The sequence below is a fragment of the Equus przewalskii genome, chromosome 3 (genome assembly GCF_037783145.1).
Source record: "Equus przewalskii isolate Varuska chromosome 3, EquPr2, whole genome shotgun sequence".
Taxonomy (NCBI): Eukaryota; Metazoa; Chordata; class Mammalia; order Perissodactyla; family Equidae; genus Equus; species Equus przewalskii.
The window spans coordinates 6,051,412-6,078,233 of NC_091833.1; the positions used below are offsets into that span (position 1 = coordinate 6,051,412).

General features: G+C 39.3%; 2 protein-coding genes across 4 annotated transcripts in view; one reads left to right on the plus strand and one right to left on the minus strand.

The window, feature by feature from the left end:
- RPGRIP1L (RPGRIP1 like) overlaps positions 1-3,404 on the minus strand; it is a 104,725-nt gene extending 101,321 nt beyond the window's left edge. The window contains exons 1-2 of the mRNA XM_008513157.2: positions 3,168-3,404; positions 487-578 (exon numbers count right to left, since the gene is read on the minus strand). Coding sequence (XP_008511379.2) covers positions 487-571 — 85 coding nt within the window. The 5' untranslated portion in view covers positions 572-578; positions 3,168-3,404. The remainder of the gene's footprint in view (positions 1-486; positions 579-3,167) is intronic.
- The window catches only part of FTO (FTO alpha-ketoglutarate dependent dioxygenase), a 352,540-nt gene continuing 328,767 nt past the window's right edge, over positions 3,050-26,822 (plus strand). Inside the window, exon 1 of one of the 3 annotated variants that reach the window (XM_008513156.2) lies at positions 3,050-3,593. In XM_008513156.2, the coding sequence (XP_008511378.1) occupies positions 3,549-3,593 (45 nt within the window). In that variant the 5' untranslated portion in view covers positions 3,050-3,548. The remainder of the gene's footprint in view (positions 3,594-26,822) is intronic. The other 2 variants (XM_070613663.1, XM_070613662.1) reach the window with 2 other exon arrangements.

The following is a 26,822-nucleotide window of genomic DNA, read 5'->3' on the forward strand; positions in this document are numbered from 1 at the left end:
GTTATAAAAGGATAAAGGGAACCTTTAATGTATATTAATTTGATAAAACAAAGTGAATATCACTTGGATAAACAAACCACTTTGAGATACTCTACTTGAAAGGCAAAAATTTTAAATATGGCATTTCCTCCCATATAAAATTTAAACACAAAGAAACATTTTAATGGTGAATGTGATTTAAACCAGGCAATTTGGTTTGGAGGCTTGATACTCTGTGTAGTTTCTACGGAGGTGTGGAATTTTAAAAAGATGATTTATAACAATTCTTTATCAGAAGAGGGGGATTTTACATCTTCTATGAGCTGTTGATAATTGATGCATGCAGTAAAATACCATATGTTGTTCTAAACGCTCCATCTCCTTGTTTAGTCCAATCAAGAGCTATATACTTAAATGGCTTTGTTTGTATGAATATCAGAAATACTTTAAATTAAAAGAAGTTACTGATCAAAGTTCATAACGATAATAAATAACAGCTGGCCCTACCTTGTAACCCTCCCATTCCACAGAGGTTTAGACCTGTATCTTTCACAGGCAGGTCTCCCGCAGTCTCATCAGCTGGACCGGACATGGCCTATCTGTGGAGAAAAGAAAACTCAAATAAAATCTTTCCAAGTTACAACATTATAACTATGCAATGGAATGAACCAAATAAAATGAATAAAGCACTTGAACTTTAATGGGCATCTTATTGCCCACATGTGCTGCTTGAAGAAGATGAAAGCTTCTATTTTAAAAGCAATACTACGTTCAATCATGGAGATAGTGTTCCTTTCAACAGTGTATTTCCTATAGTTTGCTTAGGAAATGAGGTAAGATTATCATTCTTCCTTCTCTCTTCTTATTCCTCTATCTGAAACAAAAATAAACTCCCTCAAATTTAAGAAATACCTCTTCTCCATCTGCCATCCCCCTCTCTGCCCCAAAAGAATGCAGGGATCTTGGGAAAAACTCAAGTCAGGAACTTGATTCAAATGACTGTTCTGTTACTTACCAGCTGGTCAAGTCTCCTAAGCTTGCTGAGTTTCAGTTCCTTAATTTTAAAAATGGAGAAATAACACCTATCTCACAGAGTTATTCTAAGGGTTAGTGAGATGTTAAATTAAAAGCATTCAGCACATTTGCCTGGGATGTCAATATTACTTAAATGCTAATTTTCAGCTTGATGCACAAATGACTGGATAGTTCCAAGTTTTGTAAGAGATTTCATAAATTCACTCACTGGGTTTGTTTTTGTTCCATCCTGTCTTTGTTGCCATGATGCACAGGTCCCAGAGCTTCCTACTTTAACATACAGGTTGTCCAGCTAATTGTGGCATTTTTACAGTTTCTATTCTTCACAGAGATGCACTACAGTAACTAAGTGTAGTATGTGGATGTGAGTGGTCCACGAAATATCCAGTATGCAAAAAAAAGGATTTTATATTTTCATTTTAATCTATCCGGAAAGCCAAATGCAAGCTGCTAATGAAGATGCCCTAAGGCACAGGTTCTCAAACTCCAGAGTGTTGGTCCTAGGATGTAAAGTCCAAGAGAGCAGCAAGCTTTTTGTCTTGTTTACCTCTGTACTCTCAGAGGCTGGCACAGAGCTCCGCACATGGCAGGCATTCACTAAATAGTTGAGTCCACGAGGCTGATTCAGGGTCTATGGACCCCGAGATGGTTTACAAAATCTTGTATGCATATATGTATATGGAATATCTTTTAGGGAGAGGGTTCATAACTTTTACTATAACTCCTCAAAGGTTGAGAACCACTGCATTTTCCTGTGACATAAGCAGCTAACAGACAAATGCCTGGGAGATCATCTACTTCTTTTGGAAACACTGCTACAGAAAAGGTCAATTTTAGGAACCAAATTACCAAGAAGTTTAAACACAGGACACCTGTGAAAATGATAACCTTTCCCTGATAGGTTATGGTAGCTTTTATAATAATAACAATGATGATGATAAAGGTGTTAGCATTTATTGTTTACTAAAATGTGCTAGGCACTCTTCTAAGTGCTCTGCTTATATGAATTAATTAAATATCTCACAACATCCTTGTGAGGTTGCTACTCAAATGATGCCTACTTTACAAATGAAGACACCGAGACGCAGCTTAGGTAACTTGCCCAAGGTTATACAGCTAAGAGGTAGTTTCCATGTTGTTGATTGTCACAACTGGGAAGGGGGGGCTGTTACTGGGATCTAGAGGCCAGAGATGACGCTAAACATCCTACAATGCACAGGAACCACAACAAAGAATTATCTGGCCCAAAATGTTAATAGTGTGGAGGCTGAGAAACCCTTCACAATGCAGCAATGCTTCTCCAACACCATCTCCTGCCTCCTTGTTCACTATGCTCCATTCACACTGTTCTCCTTTAGGTTCCTCAAGTCCATGGTACCCTTATCTTGTTCAAGGCCTTTGCGTTAGTTGGCTCCTCATTCTTCGGTGCTCAGCTCAAAGGTCACTTCCTCAAAGAGGTGTTCCCTGATCATCCTATGTTAGATATTCTTCCTCCCAATTTCATCATTGCTTATTTCTTTATAGCAATCATCTCTGTCTGCAAATATCTTATTTGTTTGCTAGTTCATTACTAGTTTGTCTTCACTAATAAAGTATAAGCATCTTGAGATTGCTATCAGTCCTGTTAACAGCTGGTCGGGAACAGTGCCTGACACCCGGTGGGCGCCAAAATTAATATTCCTCGAATAAATAAATGAATACCTGGCAGTGAGACTAAAACAGTAAACAAAGTCTCCACCTCTATGGAGTCAACAGGCTATAGAGTAATTAGACAATAAACAACTATAATTAAGCAAACAATAGGCCACACAGGAGGCGGCTTAGGGTTTACCAACCAACTCCTAATCCAAGTCAAACGAGCGAACTGTTTGTGTGACCTTCTACTTGAAGGAGAACTTGGATAAGAACGGTAATTAGCATCAACTCTCAACAGCTAGGGTTTCCGGCTGGGATATAAAATTTCAAACCTGTCCTGGGCGAGGGGATAATGGGGGGACTGTGATTCAGGCCTGACGATGTGGAGGTGTCTCGTGCTGGGCTGCTTTTCACGCGAGCAGGACTCTAGGACGTAGAGCAGACCCCAGGACCCCCGCTCTTGCTGCAGATAGAGGGTTGGCCACCTCCATCCCCCTCTCCACCCCCACAGTACTCACCGACACTCTCTCCCCGCCGCTAGCTACCGTTGCTATAGTGCCCACGCCGTGTCGGGCTGCTGGCCGAGAGGAGCACGGGAAACACGTGGCAGGCCCCGTTGCCTCCTGGGAAATGTAGTTCTCCCCGGATCCTAGCCCGCCAGCTTGAAGCGTAGCGGAATACGCTTGCCCAGCTGTCCGACCTGGGAAATTCCCGTGCTCCAAACCCCGAGGCGCTCTCGGGCGTCGCCGCTGTGCATCCTGGGAGTTGTAGTTCTCGTGACTTGGAGGGCGAATGGCTCCGGGCGGGAGCAGGACTGCAAGAGAACTACATGCAGGAGGCGGGGTCGAGGGCGAGGGATGTACGCGGCTAGCAGTGGCGGAGGCGGCTGAAGCGGCAGCATGAAGAGGACTCCGACCGCCGAGGAACGAGAGCGCGAAGCTAAGGTATGTCGAGCCCTCCGGCGTCTGGGATCTTCCGTGCACTTGTAACTAGGGGCAGGCAACCGGAAGAGCTTGGATGGATGGCGAACGGACGTACGGTCTTAAGCCAAGGGATGACAGGGCCTTGTCAGCAAGGGAGCCAAGAGACATTGAGGGGTATAAATTTGTGCTGCTCAGGATGCAGGCCTAGTCCTGTTGGATCACAAATGAGAATCAAGCCACTCAATTCCTTGTCCTTGGTTAAATTTATAGCTACCCTTGGGACTTAGTTTACCGGACTCTCAGATGGCTGTGATCATACCAATTTTTGAGGACTGAGATTGGCTTAGATGAAATATCTATGTGGTCAGATGTGTTTATTTGGAACAGTTGTCTCAGTGGCAAGCTGATATGTTCTATGTCTTCAGCTTAGCGGATGCAAATTTTTAATTGCAATCTTATTTTCTTCCTTTATGGTTCTGCCTCTGGTAGTTGCCATTCCGTGGGATGACAATAATAATAGCAGTAGCGATTTTTTTAGCATTTATTACGTGTCAGGCTCTGCATTAAGTTCATAATATTTATATTATTTCATATTCTTATCACAGCAGATTGCAACATAGATATTATACAGATGGAGTATCAACAGTCCTGTTTTACAGATGAAGACTTGAGGCTCAGAAGAATTGAGTGTTTTCCATTCCCTCATTCCCAAAATCAAGTCCTATTGATTTGTCTAAATATATTGGTGGTCTGTCTACTTTTTTCCATGTCCACCACCTTGGACCAAGCTACCATTATCTCTTTAATGGGCTGTTACACTTGTCTCCTTATTGGTCTGTACTCACTCTACACCCTAACACTCCATTGTCCCCTTCTCACCCTCCTCCCACACAACCAGTCTCTTCTCTACGCTGTGGCTGTGATCTTTTCAAAATGCAAATCTAATCCTGCCCCTTTCCTTCCTTCCTCCTCTGCCAACGACCTGTTTAAAAATCTTCCATGGCTTTCTGTTACTCTTAGGATAAAGACAAAACTTCACATGGCCTACAATGTCCTGCATGATCTGGACCCTACTTGCTTTCACAGTCTTATTGGATGTGACAGTCTCTCTGCTCTCTGCCCATCAGCCACTTTGGCCTCCTTAGAAGTCCCTCTTTCCTGTGCGCTATCTGGTTACAGGGCCTTTACACATACTATTTGTTGCCTACTCTATATTAGGCAGATATTGGAAGTGAGGACTAGTGGTAAATAAAACAGACACAGTTCTTGCTTTTATAGAATTTAGAGTCCTACAAGTGAGTTTGCCTTATAGCAATACCTCTATGGATGTAGAATACAAAATCTGCTCTATATTGCCTGAGTTATAGCAAGCTTTCACTAGGGACCTGAAGTTTCCATGCTTGAGTCTATATATGATATGGACAGCATACTGAAGATGGGCACAAAGGGGAAAGATCCTTCTGTGTTGGTCTGCAACGGTGCAAAAAGCAAATGTCATCCAATGGCGTCGTGTGTAATGTCTTTCTCACCTTTTGGGTTTACGTTTAAAGTTACTCGTTTATTCTGTAAAGATTTATTTAGCACCTCTTATTTGCCAGACACTGGGATTATGATTTTGGCTAAGATAGAATCCCTTCACTTTATTTTATTTTATGCACTCAACTTTATTGAGGTATAATTATGTACAACAATTTGTACATTTGTAGTGTACAATTTGATGAGTTTTGACAGATGTATACACTTGTGAAACTACCGCCATAGTTGACATAGAGGACATTTCATTCCCTTCCAGAAATTTCCTCTTGCTGATTTGCAGACAATCTCTTCTCCCACCTTTGTTCCCAAGCAACCACTGATGTGTTTTCTGTCTGTGTGCACTTGATGATGTTCACACAACGACAAAATCACCTAATGATGCATTTCTCAGAATGTTTCCGTGTCATTAAGCAACGCATGACTATAAGCTATTCTTTGTTCTCAAGATTGGCCATTTGTGGAGATTGCATATAAATGGAATCAGACAACATGAGGTTCTTGTGTTTGGCTTCTTTCACCCAGCATAATACTTTTGAGGTTCATCTGTGTTGTAGCATGGATCAGTACTTTGTTCCTTTTTATTACTGAATAGTAGAGTGTTCCAGTGTCTGAATATACCACATTTTGTTTAATCCATTCACTAGTTGATGGGTATTTGGATTGTTACCACTTTTTGGGTATTATGAAAATGCTGCCATGAACATTGACCTTCTATGTGGACATATGTTTTCATCTCTCTTCGTAGATACCTAGGAGTGGAATTGCTGGATCTTATGGCAAATCGGTGTTTAGTATTTTAAGAAATGGCTCTACTGTTATGTTCTGAATGTTTGTGTCCCCCAAAATTCTTAAGTTGAAATTATAACCCCTAAGGTGGTAGTATTAGGAGGTAGGGCTTTTTGGATGTGATTAGGTGGTTAGGCATGGAATTAGTGCGCTTATAAAAGAGGCCTTAGAGAGCTCCCTCAGGCCTTCTGCCATGTGAGGACGGAAGAAGAAGCTGGGAGTGTGCAGCCCAGAAGAGGGCCCGCACTAGAACCCAGCCATGCTGGCACCCAGGTCCTGGCCTTCCAGCCTCCAGCACTGTGAGCGATGAATTTCTGCTGTTTATAAGCCACCCAGTCTATGATATTTTGTTATGGTAGCCCGGATGGACTGAGACATCGTTTTCCAACGTGGATGCACCATTTTACATCCCTACCACTGTTGTTGGAGGATAGCCATTTCTTCACATCCTCGTCATCACTTGTTATTGTTTGTCTTTCTGATTGTCCCCATCTTAGTGGCTGTGACATGGTATCTCATTGTGGTTTTGATTTTTGTTTCCCTGATGTCTAATGATCCTGAGCTGCTTCTCACGTGTGTATTGACCACGTATATATCTTCTTTTGTGATGTGTCTGTTCAAATCTTTTGTCCTTTTTTTTGTTGGATTATGTGTTTTCTTAATATTAAATGTTATGAATTCTTTATATTTTCTAGATTTAAGCCCTTTGTCCGTGATATGTATTGTGAACACTGTCTCCCATTCTTTGACTTTACTTAATGGTCTTTTGAAGAGCAAAAGTATTTAAATTTGATAAAGGTCCAATTTATTGATGTTTCTTTTTGTGATTCATGCTTTTTATGTCATATCTCTGAAATCTTTACCTATCCCAAGATCACGAAGATTTCTTTTTTGCTTTTTAAATTAAACTTTATCAATTCTGTAGTGAGTAATTACTCTTGCTTTTCCTTTTCTCTTTGAAATAACTTAGAGTATATTTTGTTCTTGTGATTGCTTATGCTATAGACTTTTATGCAGTTTCCAAGTCTGGAGGGCGAATAAAAAGGTTGGCCTAAATATTACCTAGCTTTCCATGATAACATTCAGTTAATTTGTGTTAGAGCATAAGCGAGCGCCAAAGTGTATACATGCATTTTTAAAATGATTTTTTCTTAGAAGGTCTATAGTGGCATGGTCTAGATTAGGATTCGACAGGCTGAGTTAGAACCACTGCCTCTAAAATTTCCTTGCCGTTGGGATGGAGAGTTGGCACCCTGTGCCTCGGTTTCTCCAGCCAGAAAATAGAGTCAAGAGTAGCTGCTTCTGTGGGTTGCTGTGAGAATCCAGTGTGATTAGTTTTGGACGCTGTGGCAGGGACAGAATAGGTATGGCCTTGATTGGTTTGGTTGCCTTAAGGACCCTCTGCTGGCACAACTCTGCCCCTTAGGTTTTTTTTTCCCCAGATGAGGAACCTGGTTAAGTGCCAAGTAGTGTATCAACACTGAGGACGTGGGTCAATATGGCAGATTTGGTGCCATGGAACTGGCTGCCTTTCCATGGAAGGTAGCTAATTAAGCAAGTACCAACAGTAGAGTGGTGCCTTTTATTGTGGGAGCAGGACCTCGTAGCAAGAAGGATCTGATGTGGTATGGAGCTCATGGAATTCCTTCCTCAGGAAGATCCATTTAAGCTGGTCTGGGGGTCATGGAGTTCCCTCCTAAGATCTCTTTAAGGGCGTATCCTTATGAGCGGCTCGGGACTCCTTTAGAGGTTGTGCAGCAATATTAGACCTGTTCTTGAGTTGTGAGCTGAAAAGACGTGGATGTTGAATTCCAGGTTAGCTTCACAGGTTCTTATGCTGGCTTGGGTGAGATCGTATTTTTAAAAAATATTGAATATAGAACTAGTTTAAACTTATTACTCAGAGGGTTATACACTTAATAGGAACATCATAATTTTAAGTGATGTACATTTTTATCAGTGAAGGAATATATCCAGAATAGATAAACTTGCTGTTTCAAATAAAAATCATGAAAACTCTTCTGTTTTTGGTGACAGTTGTCTCAATATTATTCAAGAAGGTAAATATTAAGTTATGAGGCCTAATGAGTTATAAATATAATAACAAAATAAGAGGAAGTTTGTTGTTTATGTGTGTAGCCACTCGGTCTTTTTACCTCATTTTATTTTTTGCAGTTTGACATTTTAGTGAGTTTCTGAGAAGCTTCTTTTGGTCCTTACCTTCTGCCTGGGTCATCCTGGATTATTTCACCAGTTTATCCGATGGCAATTTAGGAAACTAAATGTAGGACGTTTTTGGTGGTGGGCCAATGATCATGGGGTTTAAAAAATTAAAACTTCACCTGACAGATTCTACTGTTTTTTTCCCCCCAAGTCCATCTTTATCTTTTATTTGATCTCTCTTTTAGCGTACGGGTCAGCTTTTAATCCCCATTTAGTAGTTTTGATTGCCTTCTCTAGATAGAAGAAGGGGTAGTTTATTTGTTCATAGTTTCCAAACCACTTTAAATACCTTCTTTGAAAATTAACCAGCCAGACCATTGAGTCACAGTGAGTTCTTGTTACTTTCTGTTATTTCCAGGTCTGTTTCTTACCATCTTAGTGTTGGTTTTGAAAAATAAATTTACCATTAGAAAAAAGTCTTAAGACCCTTTAAACAACCATCAGCTTCTTTGAAGACAGCATCGGTGTCTAATTCATCCTTCTGTTTCTCCACTGTACATAGCGGAGTGTCTTGCATGTGAGAGACATTTGTAAGTGTCTGTTGAAGAAGGATGGATGGTTAGAGCCTGCAGTCTGATACATGTTACGTGTGACCCTTAGTAATGATCATACTGGCTCCTTGGCTGCTGATTGGATTTATTGTGGCTCAGTTTAACAGTACAGCTTTTGGTGTTTAGACTGGATGCTTCAAGAAAGTAGAGACCATGTCTTTTCAGTTTTGTTATCACCATTCTGTCCCCGGTACTGCCAGGGACATAGTAAATTTTCCATGAATATTTATCAAATGAATGAATGAATTCCTAAGGGCGTCACCTGTTATTGGTCATTAGGCTTTCTATTGAGAGATGGAACTGGAACCTGAAAGAAATGATGGAAAATGGTTAAATACTTTATGGATTTGAAATTACTTAACATACCATAGATATAGGTATTAATTTTGAGAAACAAGACTCTTCTCTTCAGCATACGCTTCAGCAACAGTCAACAATTGTTTTCTAGAGTTCACTTTCAAATTTAAAATGCTAGTTTGCCCTCCAGGTTTAGTGTATTTTGTTGTTAGTTTATTATAGTAGATTTCTTTTTTTTTTTTGAGGAAGATTAGCCCTGAGCTAATGTCTGCCACCAATCCTCCTCTTTTTGCTGAGGAAGATTGGCCCTGAGCTAACATCTGTGCCCATCTTCCTCTACTTTTTTATATTTGGGACACCTGCCACAGCATGGCTTGATAAGCGGTATGTAGGTCCATGCCTGGGATCTGAACCGGCGAACCCCAGCTCCCGAAGCAGACTGTGTGAACTTAACACTATGCCCCCGGGCTGGCCCTTATTATAGTAGATTTCTTGATAAAGTATATTTACAATGTGACTTTCTAACTTGTAGAAGAAAAGAACTTTATAGTAGAGATGGTACTTTTGGAACCTTAAAAACAAAAGGCTCAGTTTAGAGAAGGTGAATTTAAAGTTCTGCTAACCTCATTCACTTAACCTTCTGTTATAAACTGATTTGTGTTATTTTACCAAATTGTCTCCCCAGTTGATTTTCCACTATAAGCTAGGGGGAATCTTGGATTGGGTCAGGATGTGTTCAGGAGATTAAGATTTGCATTGGGAGGAACTTGCTTCCAAACGTTTGTCCTTGGCATAATGTTTCTCTGCAAGACCCGCGCATGTGTGAAAGCTAGGCCTTGAGTAGGTGCTGTAGGCTTTCATTTTTGTTTATGCTCCCAGCATCTGTCCTGTTGCCGTGTGGATTGTTTATTTGCTGTGTAGTTTTGGAAATGACCTGCTTGTAAAGTGACCATGCCTTCTTTTATGTTAAAGAACTGCCAAATAAATAAGTGATAGTCGAACCTTTACAGCTGGTGGAAACCAAGTAGAAAACTCAGTTTGTAGGACCAAATTATGTTGCATCTGGTCTGAGGAGGAGATTGGTTGCCAGTACATGAGTGTTTTCATACCTGTGATCAGAAAATTCAGAGCTCTGATTTCTGCATTAGCCCTAAGTCTGCCTTTTAGCATCTTCATTTAGTGACTGGTTCACTCAAGGCTGAGCCTCAAGGGCCAGCATTTCTCCAGTAGTAATATAAAATGGGCTGATGTGGCAACCTCAGCTCACTCTGCTGAATTGGGCATGATTAAAGTCTCAAGGCTGCATTAATATAGATTTTCTATTTCTATGTACAGCGGCCCATTATCTCACGGTTTTCCAGTTTGCCATTTTTTGAAAACAGAGATGGAAAATTTTGCTGATGAATTTTTCTTTCCTGTCAGCATGAACATTCTGTTTTTTTTTTTTTTGCTTGAGACCAGCACCGGGCAAATGAATGCAAACATTACAGTTTATGTGGACTCCAGCCTGTTGTCATGTCAGTCTTGTTATTTAGGTAAGTAGTGTGCAATTTTTCGCCGAATCAGCAGCCAATATGCTGCGAGCAATTTTTGTTTTAGTCACATTATTGGCTGGTAACACTATTAATGAGACAATAATTGGGAAGTCGTAGTCATTGTTCTCCTAACACATAATCCTTGTGTTGGAATCAGCCAGGCAGAGGAGTTGCATATGCAGACGGAAAAGGAGCAAAGGATGAGTAGCCAGTGTCCAGCTTTTCAATTCATCAGACTCCTGCTGCTTAAATTGCCCCAGCTGTTAATGCTGGAACCATTACAGTAATGGACTCAGCAAATGAAGGAGAACGAAGACACGCACACTTTATTACCAGAGGGGCAATTTTCTCTTCATCTGTAATAGCAGCAGTGCCTCATATTGATCAGACCATCAAGATACTAATCCTCTGTAAAATTACTTGTTATAACTGAAAATGTGTTAATCCAAATCAGTCTGTGTCCTGACTGTCTACTTACTATTGAATACAGACTATTAGATGGTTTATTTTTCATGATTTAAAGCCTTTGCTCTGAAAATGGTTGGCGGTTCCCTCGCAACACTGAGTGCTTAATCTTAGCTATAGCCCAGGGTTGTCTTTGTTTTAAACAGAACATCACCCACTTAATTAAGGAGTGAGTGTCTGTCTTGCTGTCTGAGTTATGTTGGTGTTTTATGTACCTCTGGATTTATTAAGCATCTTGTTTTACATTCAGTCTGTGGTTTGTGCTGTAAATAAAAATAGTCCCATCTTGCACGTATTAGAAATTTGCAGGTAGCAAATGTCAATAAGTACCAGGGATGTAAGGTTCTTTGATTTATATTTCAGGCACTGGGTTGTGCTTTGTTGATTGAACCCAAAGGCAGGATGCATCCTGGTGTCTTCTGTGTAGCAGATGTGTTTTTGCATCGTTGTCTGAGAAAGTTTATGGTTATTTCTGCATCCTTGGTTCAGTAGATTGCTTTTTAGACAATGAGGCATATCTACTCTCCCCCTTATGTTTTGTGAGGAATGACTACCGCTAAGGTATTATTATATTATAAAAAGACCTGTTAAATACCGAGTTCTGTCTTCCTTAATATTTAGAATTTTAGGAATTATTCCTTAAAATTTCTATTTTTTTCTGTTATAGTCTCTATATACGTTATGTGTTTATTTGTATACAGACTCAGACACCCTCTTGGCAATATTTAATTTATTCTAAAATATTGTCATTGCTCAAAGCATTCCTGTGGCGTGCTCCATAGAGTTCATTCAGAAATACTTTATTAGTCCTCTTTGTGTGCCAGGAATTGTGTTAGGGGCTGGAGACTCAAGGATGAATAAGATGTTCTCTTTGCCATTGAAGACCTCAGCTCAATAGGAAGATAGACATGTGAACAAATAATTACGATAATGTGGGATAGTAAATGTTAAAATCCACCAGTTATGGGCGAATAGCAAAATCAGCCTCATTGATTTTTCTTGCTGTGTTACCCAAAGCAGAATTGTGCAGTTTAATCACACTTTGAGACTTGCATCTGAATGATTCCTAGCTGTTTGAAAGAAATCACATCTTTCCTCAGGAGAGACTGACTTACTGCCCCCTGGGGACAGTCAGAGGAAGGATTGCCGCAAATGATATCATCAGGGACCACATCTTTGGATGTGTATAGAGTTTCCCACGGAGACTACTTTAAAGGGGATAGTGCTTATTTGATTGTTTATGTTCTGGCATTTATATTGTAACTCAGTCTTGTTGCTTTAGAGTATAGTTTATCAGGAGAGACTGGTGATCAAGAACATGGATTTGGAGCCAGGCTGCCTTGTTCTTCCCCTGGCTCCCCTACTTGCCTGCTGAGCGATCTTGGGCAAGTTGCAAATCTCCTTGAGCCTCAATGTTCATCTGTAAAATGGGGATAGTAATAGTTGTGAGGATTGAATGGCTTAATATATGTAAAGCAGTTAGAATAGTGATGGGCATATGCATATAAGTGCTGTATGTGTAAGCATATATATGACTGTAGGTAATGACATTTTTTTTCACATGTAGTTTGTGAAAGTCCATTTTGTAAATGTATGACTGCAATATGTGTGGCATATGAGATGGTGAAACATTTCTTATTTAAAATATTATTTTTTCCTGATCACATGATAATTTGTGATTTAGAAAAATTTAAAAATACAGAAAAATAGCAAGCAGGGAAAAAAAAGTCTCCTATAATCCTCCAGAGATAATCACTGTGTTACTGTATTGGCTTATTTCTTAGAATATTATTATTATGCCTATTATATGTACAATATATACAATATCCCAATTTTATCTAAAATATTTGATACATATTTATAAAGATACATTTTAAACAAAAATTGGAATCATAATGTGCATATTTTATACTCTGCACTTTTTCACTTACAGTATCCAGTATATTGTGATTATTTTTTTGTGCCATTATAATTGTATAGTATTTCATCATATGGATTTTTTTCCCGCTGTTATAAATTTTCCTTCAGTGACTATTCTTGCACATAAATCTCTGGTATTTTCCATAGGGTAAATTAAAAGAAGGCGAATTGTCAGGTTAACATTTGTAAAGATGGTTTGTCTGGTTGATGCCAGTTTTCACTCTAACAAGCAATGCATGAGAATGCATATTTGGTCGATCCTCTCCAACACTGGGAATTATCATAAAATAAAAATATTTTCCAATTTGGAAGAGATGAAGTAGGAGCTCATTGTAGAACTAATTTATGTTTTCTTAATTACTAAAAATATGATTGAATTCCCGCCTACTGCTTTTATTGGACAACTATAATTCTTTTGTGATTTGTTTATTCATGTAGCCTTTATTTGCTTATGTATGTTTGTCATTCCTTGTTGATTTGTAAGAAAACTTCATAGATTAGGGACGTTATTATTTGTTAATTGTGTGATGAAAATATTTTTCATAGTTTGTTTATTGCCTTTTACTTTTGTATTTTTATTATTCAAAAATTTTCCTTAATTTATTTATAGGGAAACTTTTCCCACCTAATTATCAGATTAATGGTAAATTATATGTTCTCCTTTTATTATATGTTTTAATTTTTTTCATGTAGTTCTTGGAGTGCATCTAGAATTTAGATGATTTAGTATCATCTGTATGATATGGAGTAGATATCTGACTTTTTCCTCCCAAATGGTTAACCAGTGAGCCGTGCTGCATTTATTGGGTAATTTGAATGCCGAAATACTCAGACCAGTTTTTTCTTCTGTTTCTTTTGTTTTGTCTATTACTCTTGACACACCATTTTTTTTTTAAACATTGGCACCTGAGCTAACAACTGTTGCCAATCTTTTTTTTTTTCCTGCTTTTTCTCCCCAAATCCCCCCAGTACATAGTTGTATATTCCAGTTGTGGGTCCTTCTAGTTGTGTTATGTGGGACACCGCCTCAGCATGGCTTGACGGTCGGTGCCATGTCCACGCCCAGGATCCAAACTGGCGAAACCCTGGGCCACTGAAGCGGAGCCTGTGAACTTAACCACTTGGCCATGGGGCTGGCCCCTTGACACACCATTTTAATTACCAGAGTCTTATGATACCTTTTGGTATCTGGCAGTTCAGGGCCTCCATGATTATTTTTGTTTTCAGAAGTTCCTTGGCTCTTCTCTACACTGAGAAGACAAACTTAAAATTTTTTCTAGATAAACTTAAAAATCACTTTTTCAAGGTCTCCTGTATACTCCAACACTTTTGTATTTTAATTGTTATTGTATTAAATTTATAACTTAATTTGGAAAGAACTGAAATATTTGTGGTAAATATTTTTTCTCATTCAACAGTGTTATCTGTGTTTACATTTATCTAAGCTTCCTTTAATGACCCTCAGGAGGTTGTGTAATTTTATTCAATTAGGTGTTATTTATTACCTTTTGGGTTTATTCCTGGGTATTTTACATATTTGATTACTATTTTTGGTTACTGTTGCAAATGGAGGATATTTCTAAATTATATTTTTTAACTGGTACATGAGAAAGCTTTGTGTGTGTGTCTGAGTGTGTTATTTTTGTAATTGACCACAATACAGAATGCATCCTTATTCGAATTTTTTTGCTTGATTTTCTTGGGTTTTCTAGGTGTATACTAGGCAGATAATTTAATCATCTGCAAATATAATTTGGTCCTGCCTCTTTCAGTAATTATACTCTCCTTTTTTTTCTTGTGTTGTTACATTGTCTAGAACCTGTAAATAGTGGTGATAGTGGATAGTTGTGCCTTTAATAGTTATGCTTTGGGATTCTAGTATTTAAGTATAATGATAGTTGCTGGCAATAATCTTTGATTCTTGGTTTAGTTTTTTTCCCATGGACTGAAGTTGGATTTTTATTGAGTATTTTTTTGATTTATTTAGATAGTGATGTCTTTACTTTGTCTACTGGTAGAATATAATCTATTAATATGGTTTCTAATATGGTTCCTTGGGAGAACTCCTACTTGGTCGCATTATGTTGGCCTTTTAATGAACTGCTGAATTCGACCTTTTACTCTTTCAATTAGGAAAGTGTGATGGTCTGTAGCAGGGATTATCAAGGAAGCTAGAGGGTGGCACCCCCCGAGGAGTGTATCAGAATCTTCAGTGAGACCTGTTTAGTATACATGTAAGGTCATAATTCAAACTACAGTTAGGAAAACTTATAAAACCTCTTTTGGCTGATGAGGATAAACTAAGAATAGAGGGGGGTAAAATGGGTAAAAATATTGAGAAACATTACATTCCTTTTTGTGCTTTCCTTTGTCAAGTTTCGGTATCATAGATAAACCTGTGTCATAACATGAATTGCACCATTTTCCTCCTGTAGTGCTCGAGAACTGGAAGTTTGAACTAAATTACTTGTGAAACTCTTCATGTGATGTTGGGGAAGATAATTTTTGAATAACTTTTCAAATACCTTTTCTACTTATTGGTCTGTTTGGTTTTCTTCTTCTAGAGTAAATTTTGGTCATTATGTTTTCTCAGAAATTGAGGTTTCAGATTTGTGGCATGGCATTGAACATAATGTTCTCTGGTTTACAAGATAGATTTGTGCAGTTTTATAATTAAAAAATTCCATATGCATCTTTTATGTCTACTTTTTTTTTTGAGGAAGATTAGCCCTGAGCTAACTACTGCCAGTCCTCCTCTTTTTGCTGAGGAAGACTGGCCCTGCTAACATCCATGCCCATTGTCCTCAACTTTATACGTGGGACACCTACCACAGCATGGTGTGCCAAGCGGTGCCATGTCCGCACCTGGGTCCGAACTGGCAAACCCCGGGCCGCCGAGAAGCGGAACGTGTGAACTTAACTGCTGCGCCACCGGGCCGGCCCCCTATGTCTGCTTTTTACTATAACTTTCTATAATCATGTAGTCTCTTCAAAAATTGGTTATATTTGCCTGTGGTCTATTTTTTTTAAAACTATCTGTTGAATTTGTTTATGTTAATTCATGAATTTCTACTTTTATCTTTGTTTCCTTCCTTCTGTTATGCTTAAACTTTGTTTTTATTTTGCTAAGTTCTTGAGATGAATACTTACTTCAGTTTATTTTTGTGCTTTTTTAATGTGGAAAGGATTTCAAAATCTTAAAAATAATTTTCTCTTCTGTGTTCCCATAGCAATTTGTGCATGTTTTTGTGGCACTTATCATTCAGTATTGTGATGATTTTTTGTTAATCTATTCCTTCCTTCGTTATGCAGACTATATGTTATTTATCTTGTACTCCAGTGCATGCAGAGTCTTGAACACAGGAGACACTAAATGATGTTTCTTGAATGAATAGCAGCCCCCGCTTTACACACACGCGCACACACACCCTCCCCACACAGGTATTAACCAAATCCAAAACTTTTCATCGTGTCATGTAGACTTCTAGAGGTTTTTATTACAGGAGGTAGCTGCTGTGGTGCAAGGAGCATGTCACTGGTAGTTAGCAGGCTAAAATTCTAGTCTTCCATCTGTCACTTACTAGGCATTACCTGGTATGAGTCCCTCAATCTCTGTGAGGTTTCCTCATCTGGAAAGTGGGGATGATCATCAGCTCCCCTCCCAGCTTCATCTGAGATGTTGTCAAAAAGATAATGAATGTGAAAGAACTTTGAACACTAAAAATATTATATAGATATAATGAGGTTTTAAATAGAAGGCTTTTAGTATTCTTATCTTATCCACCACTACACTACCCTTACTCCCCAAGATGGAAATCCTTCAGTTCTTTGGAGCAGAAACTATTAAAATATACATATATATATATACATAGTTATGCTGTGTCTTCTTGAGGTCTAGCACAGAACTTTGTTCACAGATATACAATGAATGTTTGTTGATTGAATGTTTTCTGAGACTCACTTTTCAAACATGTTACTCTGTGATCTTTAAGTATACTAAGATCTAGGAGCCCTGCACCCAACCGGGGAATTTCTAGTTCCTATGAAGAAAAAAGCTTCCAGTTTACTGAGGTGACCTAGACAACGATTTCCCACACAGCCAGTGAAATGGCCGTGCGCTGCTTGAGAAGGTAGACCTTTGGATTCAGTCCCATTGCCTCTGCAGAAGAAAGGTGGAGAGTTGTACTCTGTTCCCCAAATACAGACTATAAATTAATGACATAAAATTGATAAAAATTCTTTTCCACTTTCCTAAGTCTTAGAGCAGTTTTTTAAAACAAATTTTATTTGGAGGAAAGATAAATTAATGATTATTCCTTCCCTTTCAGTTATGCTTACAGTTTCATAGCTTCCCTTGCACTAAGACTTACTTTTATTTTTAACTTACTTTGTTTATTGCTATGGAGGGGTAATAATGTATCACCATCTCTTTTGCTTAAGATTTCCCAAGTTCTTTGCAGCAGTGAATGCAATCTGATAAGTCAGCCTTAGATTAACAGGTGTTTCTAAATTGCTAAACGCTATTCAAGTGCAGAGTGTTAGTAGTTTTCTGTGTGATTATTAACTATTCTTTATTAGAATAGCATTCACCGAAGGACTTCCTGTCCCCGCTGACACTGCAGTGTTGTGGCTTCTAGTAGACTGTGTGAGTGAGCATTGCCCTCGCATGCCCCAACCCCGTTTCTTAACAGTTCGTTGCAGCGGGAAAAAATGGGTATAACTTTTTGAAAACAAATATACCCTTTAGGCTACTTTGAAAGATTCCCGTGAGACGTTATATCTCAGATAATTGACGATAAATTCTGTTTGGTTGGTTTTAAGCTCAAACTATGGGGATTCACAAAAACAGTTTCATCTCAGAGAAATAAAAATTAATTTGATGATGATGTGTTAGATCCACCAATCCCTGAGGAATTGTCTCAAGTTCCCCCTTTTTCATGGAGCTTTTGCGTATTATTCCTTTCATCTCTTTCCTTCCTTTATTTCCTATGTCAAAGTGTCTGGTAATAATAGTATGTGTGTATAGTACACTTACTGGTGTATGGTACTGTACATCTTGACATTTGGGCATGTTAAATTTGGCATTTTATTATTGCTTTTAAAACCTATTAAAACTTACTAGTGTTTTATGTAATTCTCTTTTCCGTAGGGAGATTATAAACTCCCTCTGGCCAAGAACCGTGTTATAAATTTGTTTTATTTATCTAGCAAGGTGCTAAAGGTATGGTTGGCTCTCAGCGTTTCTTGTCAAATGGAAGCATATGTAGGCTGGAAGTTGAAGTTTTTTTACTTTACAGACCATTTATTAATCCTCATCTCTCGATTTGTTCTCCATCAATAATAGAAAATATTTTGTTTAGAAATGTTTTGTGTAAAACCACGATAGATCTCAGGAAACTGTATTTGTGGACCATAGGAAAATCTTAGATTTTGGTGGCGCTTTAACCGTCACTGTGTTTTTTGAAAGAGTTATATAGCTGAGGCGCCTCTGTGTCCCGATTCGTTTTGCTGTTTTATCTGCTGCTCTTCCTCCTGTTTTATTTAAGACTATAAAGTTACTTTAGTGTAACTGCTGCTGTCACCTTTGCCCTTAGCTAATCAAATAGTTTACCTTGAGGGAAGCATTTATCTCCCACTTTCATTATTATTATTTTTGTAGCTGTAAAGATATATATTTTATGTCTGCAGAAGGCTGTAACAGTGAAACGAGGTATTGATCTGCTGTATTTAGCAATTTCTTTCCACCTTGCCATCAATAGCATGTCAGCATCTGTCTGTACCGTGGTTGACCTCACAAATAGCTCTTTATGCTCCCATTGGATTCAAATGATATAGTATGCTGAAAACGAAATCAATGAATGATTATAAAGTTTTTAGTATTATTTCATGACCCGGAGGCAACTGGTACTCCTTGCACTGAACAGTTCAGTATACAATGAATATGATAAAATGAGTGTGTCTGGCTTTTGTTCAGCTGAAAGGAAGAAAGCAGGGCACTGCTTGGGTTAGCTCATACTTCTGGACTGATGCTCTCAAAGCACTTAGGCACCTTGTGAAGCATCTTGCTGTACAAAATCAGACCTAGGGAAGAGCAGTCCCTCCATTTAGCTTTATTTCCTGACTGCTCCCCCACCCCCTACCCCGCAATGAGCATGTAGCAATGTTTCTAAAATTATTTGAGCTATGAGCATAAAGACTTTTGCTTTCATTTACAGAAGAAAGATAAACAAAATTAGGTGCTGTGTCACTATATTACTGAGAACCTAACAAAAAGGCACATGGTAAGAGGAGGGGGGATAACCTTGGTTTGGGTCTAATGGGACTCCCGGCTGCTATCAGCACCTGGAACAAGTACCAAGATCCCCCCTTCTCCAGCCCTCAGCCCACTTGTGGCAGTTCTGCTCACCTCCCTGATCTGAGGAACCCTGCAATAGCAGGGGCCACTAATTTGACTGCTTGGGGATGTTGCTGAATCCAGAACTTTTTCTTTAATCTTGCTAAATCTTTTACATATATGTGGAAGAACCTTTTAGATGTTGAAATTTGGGATACGTGGAGGTGGGAGGGGATGATAGTGGGCGAATGGGGAAAGTGGAGCACAGCAGTTGTCATCCTGACCTCTTGAGGATATGAATCAAATGTATTTCTCTCTAAGAAAATGCCATTTTGGTGCATTCCTTTGTCAATCAACCCAGTAGAAAGTTTGACAGGGAGTATGGAGGAATTCATTTATTGATTCATTCCTCAGACATTTATTGAGTGTCTTCTTTGTCCTGGGCTAGAGAGATTAGATATGAGGGCTAGCCCTTCCTCTTGAATGTTCTTAAAAAACTGTCAAGCTCAGTATTATCAAACCCAAAATGTGTACCTGCCTTATTCCTACCAACTGCCACCAACCCCCCTGGCCCCCCAAGATATTTGGAGAGGGGAAATAAAGGGTGGGTTTGAGGACCACAGGTTGATGTCTAGCCAGCGTCTCCTCTTATATGTCATCTGCATGAAAGGATGAAGTAGGGAACCCCCTCATGCAAAGTCACAGAGCAGGAAGGCCTGAGGAGGGAATTTAGCGTAGCTGTCTGAATCTGGGTTGAGAACAGCAGATTCAGCCAGCGTACCTTCTTTTTATAGTGTAGAGTTTGCCGATATTTCAATAGTTTGAGCATTGGACTTATCCATGTAAAGTTTTTCTTGGGACCTGCCTCTCCTAAGTTGTTGGTTTACTTTTGTTACTCATGAATCTGTAAGCGATTAACCAGCTAATCTGTTTTAAAGCCATTTAAATTTTTATTCTGTGTTATCCCTTAGAATATGAGTGCCATTAGTTGACTCTGTGGTGTCTAAAGGAGTACTTCCTTTTATTTATCCTGTCTCAATGCACATTAAACTTTGAGGTTTGCAATCCAGGTCTAAAATAAAAGGATTTAGGGAAGAAGTTCCCGTCTCTGAATTCAGTCTTTGTGATTTTGTGTATCAAATATGCCTGTATATGAAGTAAGGAATTTTCTCTCTAAAATTATCCCTTAGGAAAGAGAAGTCATTTCATGTTCAAATTCTTATCAAGTTCCTTCTATTGCAGAATGCTCACTTAGTTACTTTATTTTGGACAACAACGTTATTTAAATAGCTGTCCTAGTAGAACGTGAATAGGCATATCTGGTAGTTTGACTGCAAACTTCTTTGCCGCAAGTATTTCTGCCGCAGACATTTTCACCGCATAACTAACTGGCAGTCAGGCAATTTTGCCATAAAAGATAAAATCTTGAAAAATAAAAAAGGAACATTAATTGAAAAGGACATGATGAAACATGAAAAAATGAGTCACAAAATTAAAAAGACTTTAAGCAAAATGCAAAGTATTTGAATACATTTAAAATGTCTGTATGTAGATTCATGGCAGTACAGCACAAATAACTCATTGTATGTTTCTGTGTGGAGTGTACCTAACTAAGCACTTGTGTTCATTCTATGGGAAATGTGGGTTCAACTCTGTGCCCTCAAAGAGGCCCTTGGTCCTCTCTCCTCCGATGTGGTGTGTTTCAAAATAAGAAACCAAATCTTGGGGCAAATCGTCACCATCTGTCACCTTGATAAAATTGTTCAGTGACGATGCCAACTGGAAGAAATGCTAACTATTTTCAGACCACCCCCGCCACCACCTCTACTCCTCAGTGTATAGACCAGTATGAGGGTTAGCTGAGATTATATCATATAAAAATGGGAGTAACTGGGAGAAGCTTCATCAATGAGGAAAGGAAATGACAACAAATCAAACTATACAATTGCCTTACAGCCAATTAGTTATGTGGCAAAAATACTTAGGGGGAAACTACCTAGAACCAGGAACAGGTACTTGTGGCTTGAGCTATTTTTCTTGATCAGCATTACATATAGTAGTCTGGGTTTATACACATAATTCCTGGTTTGGTCTGAGGAGTGGAAGGTTGATACCTGCTCATATATTACTTAAAATAACTTGTATTTGGTCATCTGCAGCTCTGTATTAGAAACTAGCTCTGCTCTTGTTGCTGGGGCGTGGGGCGGTTAGTTGACCTCTGTCTGTACAAGCTTTAGTAATGGGCTGTCTTGGCTTTGGTCCTTAGAGTCGGTAGGTTATCTCCCCTCCCCAGGCTGACTTAAGAAAGGGTGAGTGATAGTGATCATGGCTTAAAGAGTGACTCTAGTACTGCAGTTGGTGTAGACCAAGACCTTTGTATAACTAGTTCATTTCCAAGTTCATACCCCTAAAGGCTGTCTCTGATGAGAGCCACTTATGGCTCTGTTGGTGATTTGAAATCCTGTTGTTGGTGAAAAGGGTATAAGAAGACCTGTCTAACTTAGTTCTTGATCTTAGTCAGTCACTTTTACTGACAATCATACGGCTTCTGAATAAGATGAGACATTTCTTTTTACTCAATAAAGATAAAGAAGAAATCTCTTTCTTAATATACGTTAATACACATATATGAGTGGGATCATGTAATTTCCACTGCATAAAAAAGCAATCAGATGTCACACTTAGAATTGTAGAAGGATGTGTTTGTGTCATATGCTAAACTCTGAATCATTTGTTAACTGTTATAAACAGACTCAAAAAAATTATAAAATGTATTGATAAATTGTGTACTTAAAATTATATTCCTTTCATTAAATAAAATTCTACACATATATAGTTACATTCTTATGCTCTTATAGTAATATGAAACATTAAGATGAAGTGATTCCTTTTTAAGATTATTTTCTTTTGTAGACACTCATGAACTTTCCTAGAAAACTGACACGTGGATTCTTCTTTGCTATTTTGTTATATACTTTAGTAGAAACTCCCTAAAGAAGAATAAATTAAGTTTGCATTTTCTTTCCTTCTTTTAGGACCCAAGAATGTGCATGTGTCTGAGGCTCCGTATGTGTCTAAAAGCATAGCATGCTTAAGACCATGGCTGAAGAGTTATGCTTAACTGTATACTTTGCATGCATTTGTGATTTGAAATAGGAAAAAAAGTCAAATCGGAGACAGCTTGAATGGCATGCTGTCGGTTTGGAGCTTCGTGAATTGGCACCGGTCTCATTTAGGACCGTCAGACGTGTCTCTGCATGGACAGAATGAGAAGGTTTTGCGTGTTCTGGAGGAGACAGCCACTCCTTGCTGCTCCACGATAGGCAGTGGTGCATGACAGTTGCCCTTCATTGCCAGCTTCTTGGAGCTTAACCTCTGACCCTCCACTTAGTCGCTGTGCAGCAGTTGGAGCAGGTTGGAGATGTTGGTGAATGACGGGCATTGGCCTGCAACGTGCTTGTCATTATTTGACTGTCAAAAGGAACCTGCCATTGGTTTCCATCAAGGTTTGAAACCTCTGTGCAGCAGTCCATATTACTTAACTTCCAAGGCTGTCAGCAGCATGATCAAATGTGCATAAGAAATCAGAGCACTGACTATATCTTCAATCAGGAGAGAGGAAGTTTTCCCCTCTTCTTTTCTTTCTTTTTTTATTTCTCTTTTGGTTAAATATATTCAGATGACTTTCACAGGGCCAAGAGGTTGAATCTGTTGCCACAGTGAAAAAAGTGAACTGTTGTCTCCTGTGGTCTGATTTTCAAATAGCACAGTGTAGATCCCAGCAGCTCTGCCAGTTAAACTCTCAGCCTTGTCTTGTGTATTCTGTCAGCTCCTGGCCATTGGTTTAAGGGACTAGGTTCTAGCCCAGGTACCGGGGGTTAGCTGACAGCGTGAAACATTTACTTGGATCTTTGTGTAACGTGGCAAAGGGTTAGAGAGGTCAGTTTGTGTGATTTGTGAAGCAGCAACTGAAATTTTAAATAGATAACGGAGCGGGGGATGTTGGTGGTGGATGATTATTATCTCATTTAAGACTTTTTTTTTCTCATGGTGAAGAGGTTCAAACACAGGGAATTTAGTTGGCTGTGATGAAGTCTTAGAAACTTCAGAGGTCAGTCTTAGGCAATACATTTCTTAGATATAGACAGATATGGCCGTGAAGTTTATCTTTTCTTATAAATGTGAAACTTGAAATTAAAAAGCATCTTGAAGTAGAGAAAGATGAGGGAAAGCCTAACAATATTCTTAAAGTATATGAAAAGTTCTGGCAACTAGACGTGGTTTGCTTCTAGCGCGGTGTAGTGCCTGGGGACGGGAATCGGAGACCTGAGTTGTAGTTTTGCCTCTGCTGTTTTTCAGCCAGTCACCTTGGGTAAGTGAGTGAACCCCTCAGTCTCAGTTTCTTCATAGACAAAAGTAGGAATACTGCTGCCGTGGTGAGGATGAAAGGAGGTCCTGTTTGAAAAGGACTTGCTTCTGTGTAATACTCTAGGCCCTCCTTGGGCACCTCCTCATCTCCTTTTTGTGCTTTTCGTAGCAGGAAAGACTTATTCAATAGTTATAAGGCAATGCTTGGGCAGGTAAAATATTCTAGAACTCAAAACTGTCAATCTCTTTGTGTTTCAACTCTTTTTTCCTCCCATGTTATTGATTTTAGTTCTAATATCCTGTTGTCAAGCACTCAAACGACAAATCTGAGTGGTCTGCCTGTCTTCTTCCTCCTTCCCTCCCTCCTAGTCATTCATTCATTCGCTCCCTCAACAAATGTTTTTTGAGCTTTTACTATGTGTCAGGCCCTGTTCTAAGTTCTGCAGCTCAAATTCTGTAGGGAGAGACAGAAAATAAACACGTAAACAATTATCTACTTTTTGGTTGTTGTAAATGCTGTGAAGAAGAAGGAAGCAGGGTAAGAGGCTACAGGGTCGTTTGGGCTGTGGGGGAAGAGCTCTCAGGAGAGGCATCTTTCCAGCAGAGAACTGCTGGAGGGAGGGAGAGAGCCCTGGGAGGGTGTGAAGAGGGGCTTCCAGACCGAAGGGGGCAGCACTTCTCTCTCTTGCTTCTCTCCAGTTGGTCACCGTGTTCTGGCCTCTGTCCTGATGTCTTTCCTTCTTTCATCTCTTCATCTTCAGGCCAGTCCTGTGTTCAGGCCGTTTTTATTTCCTGAGGTTCTCAGCCTGGGGTTTCACTTCCATCACTTCTTCCTTGCCGTCTTTAAAAATGTAAAGTGACTATGTCACTCCACTGTTGACAATTTCTCAGAGATTTGCCACCGGTTACATGTTCAGATCCCTGGGCTTGCCATAGGAGGTTCCTATTGTCTCAGTCTCGTTTATTATCTGTGGCTGACCCTCTGCCCCCGCCCTCTCGCCCCCACAACTTCCTGCCTGATACTCCTGCTGTGAGAAGGTGGGGCCCCCCTGAGCATACACAGGCCCCTGTGCTCTGACACACGCTTTCTCTCCTCCGCCGTTCTCCTCCCACCTCACTGGCACCTGGAAATTGAGAAAATGATGTATCTTTCCACAGTTTCCTTAAATGCCACCTCTACTGAGACTTCTCTGAATCTGGCATCCTCAGCGTTTTCATCTACTTCCTTAGCTTTTACCTCACTATACCTGTTCATCCGTTTCCTTGACTAGTCTGTGAGCTCTTTGAAGACAAGGACTGTTTTTGTCGTCTCTTGTATTTTCAGTATCTGGCAGTGTCTGGTACAAAACAGACACTCAATAAACTGTCACCTGTTATACCATAATCCATAGGCATGTTTAGGGACAGATTTATCATGGAGTTTAAATACGGAGTGGACATAAACCTTTTGAAGAGCTCTTTGGTCAAAATATTCTATTGTTGTTAGCGGGCTTTCTTCCTTAGGCCTGGTGGAAGGGAGAGAAAGGAACGGGGGATGGAGCATGAACACATTAGAAAATACAAATATTATGTCACCTTCCCACTAATTACAATAATACCAGGAGATAGTGTCAGTGAGCAAGTTAGCGCCAGAGAAACTTTTATATTGCCTTTTTTATAATTCAACATGTTGTGTGTCTTTTGCCAAGGAGGAAGTACTAAATATTCCAATTCAGTAAGTAAATTTTATAATTTAACCATCCGTTTATCTTTACATTTTCCAGATGATACTCTATAGAGTTATCATAATCTTTTTGCGTTTTTTATTATATTAGAAGCATTTTAATGCCAAAGCACAGTAGACCCATCACATGGATATAATAATTTATTTGAACAGTTTCCTATTGTTGACCATCTAGCTCATTTAATTTATTTTTATTACATAAACAATGCTGTGTTGAACCAGTTCATTCACATATCTTTATGTGCATTATTTATTTATTTTTTTAATGAATAAATTCCTAGAAATAGAACAACTAGGGCAGAAGACAGGACTATTTTTGATGGCCTTTTGATGCATGTTGCCAAAGTATCTTGCAGAAAAGGTGTGTAAATCTTTGTCAAGGTAAGTTGTAGAAAGTATCTTGTTTTATATGGTGTTTCTTAGATTGCCTGTGAGTGAATTTGAGATCTCATTGGGAATTTTAAATGTAAGAGATGTTCTAGAGGACAGTTGAGTCATGGCTATTAAGAGAGGGAAGACAATGAAAGAAGAACGACAGACTCTCTGGCGCTGCCCTCCTCCGAAGGTGTGTAGGCTCTGGTGCGCTGATGTGCACACTGTGTCCTGACACTCCTCAGACTCTGCTGCAGGAGCTGGGGACCTGAGACCAGCTTGGCTGCTTTTTAGGTATTTTATATGTTTATACTTTGGGGTAAGATTTCTTTCAAATTAATGGTTTAAAACTTCAAAATTTGAAAGCTACTGATTAATGGATCTCTGAGTTCGCTGGTACTATTTTCAGACGTGAGTTAAAATGGATTTCGTTCATGTCTCTGCTATTTATTTAAGAAGTCAATGTCTTAATTTGTTCTTCCTTCTTAAAGGAACCATCTTGTTAGCCCAAATGGCAGAGGGGTAACCTCCTGAGTTAGTTGTCCCTCCTGTGCTTTACCTGTCCTGTTACCTGGTTGAGATCTGTCGGGTTAAGGCAGTGTGGTGTCAGATCACTTTCCAATTCCAACTCCAGTGTAGGAACTGTGAAGTATCTGTTTTAGGCAAGGTAGAGGTTAAGACACCTTAAGGGCAGCGACGTCTTATCTTGCTTTTATTAGTAGTGGTGTCAACATGCACTAAAATTGCACTAAAATGCGATGACCTGCTCTCCTTTCTGATAAAAGGAAAATGACCTGCCTGGCCTGGATGGAGAGAGAGGTGCCTGAGGCAGATTACGTTGTCACCTCTCATAATAACAGCAGGCATTAAAAAAAGCAAAAAGGCTAGCAGATTTCTGTTTACCCATGGAAATGTTTGACATTTTTGGCTCCTGATGAAATGTGCTGGAAGGAGGGGAAGAGGGAGCATTGTAACATTGGAAGGAATGAATGAGTAAGGAAAAAAAGGAGTCTGCCTTCATAAGAGAGACTGGAGGACACGAAGGGACTTACTTAAAACGCAGCACTGTAAGAGTCTGTTGGCCTCAAACCCTAGAGGGAGCTCCTCTTCCAGTCTGTTTTTTCTTTAACCTACATTTAT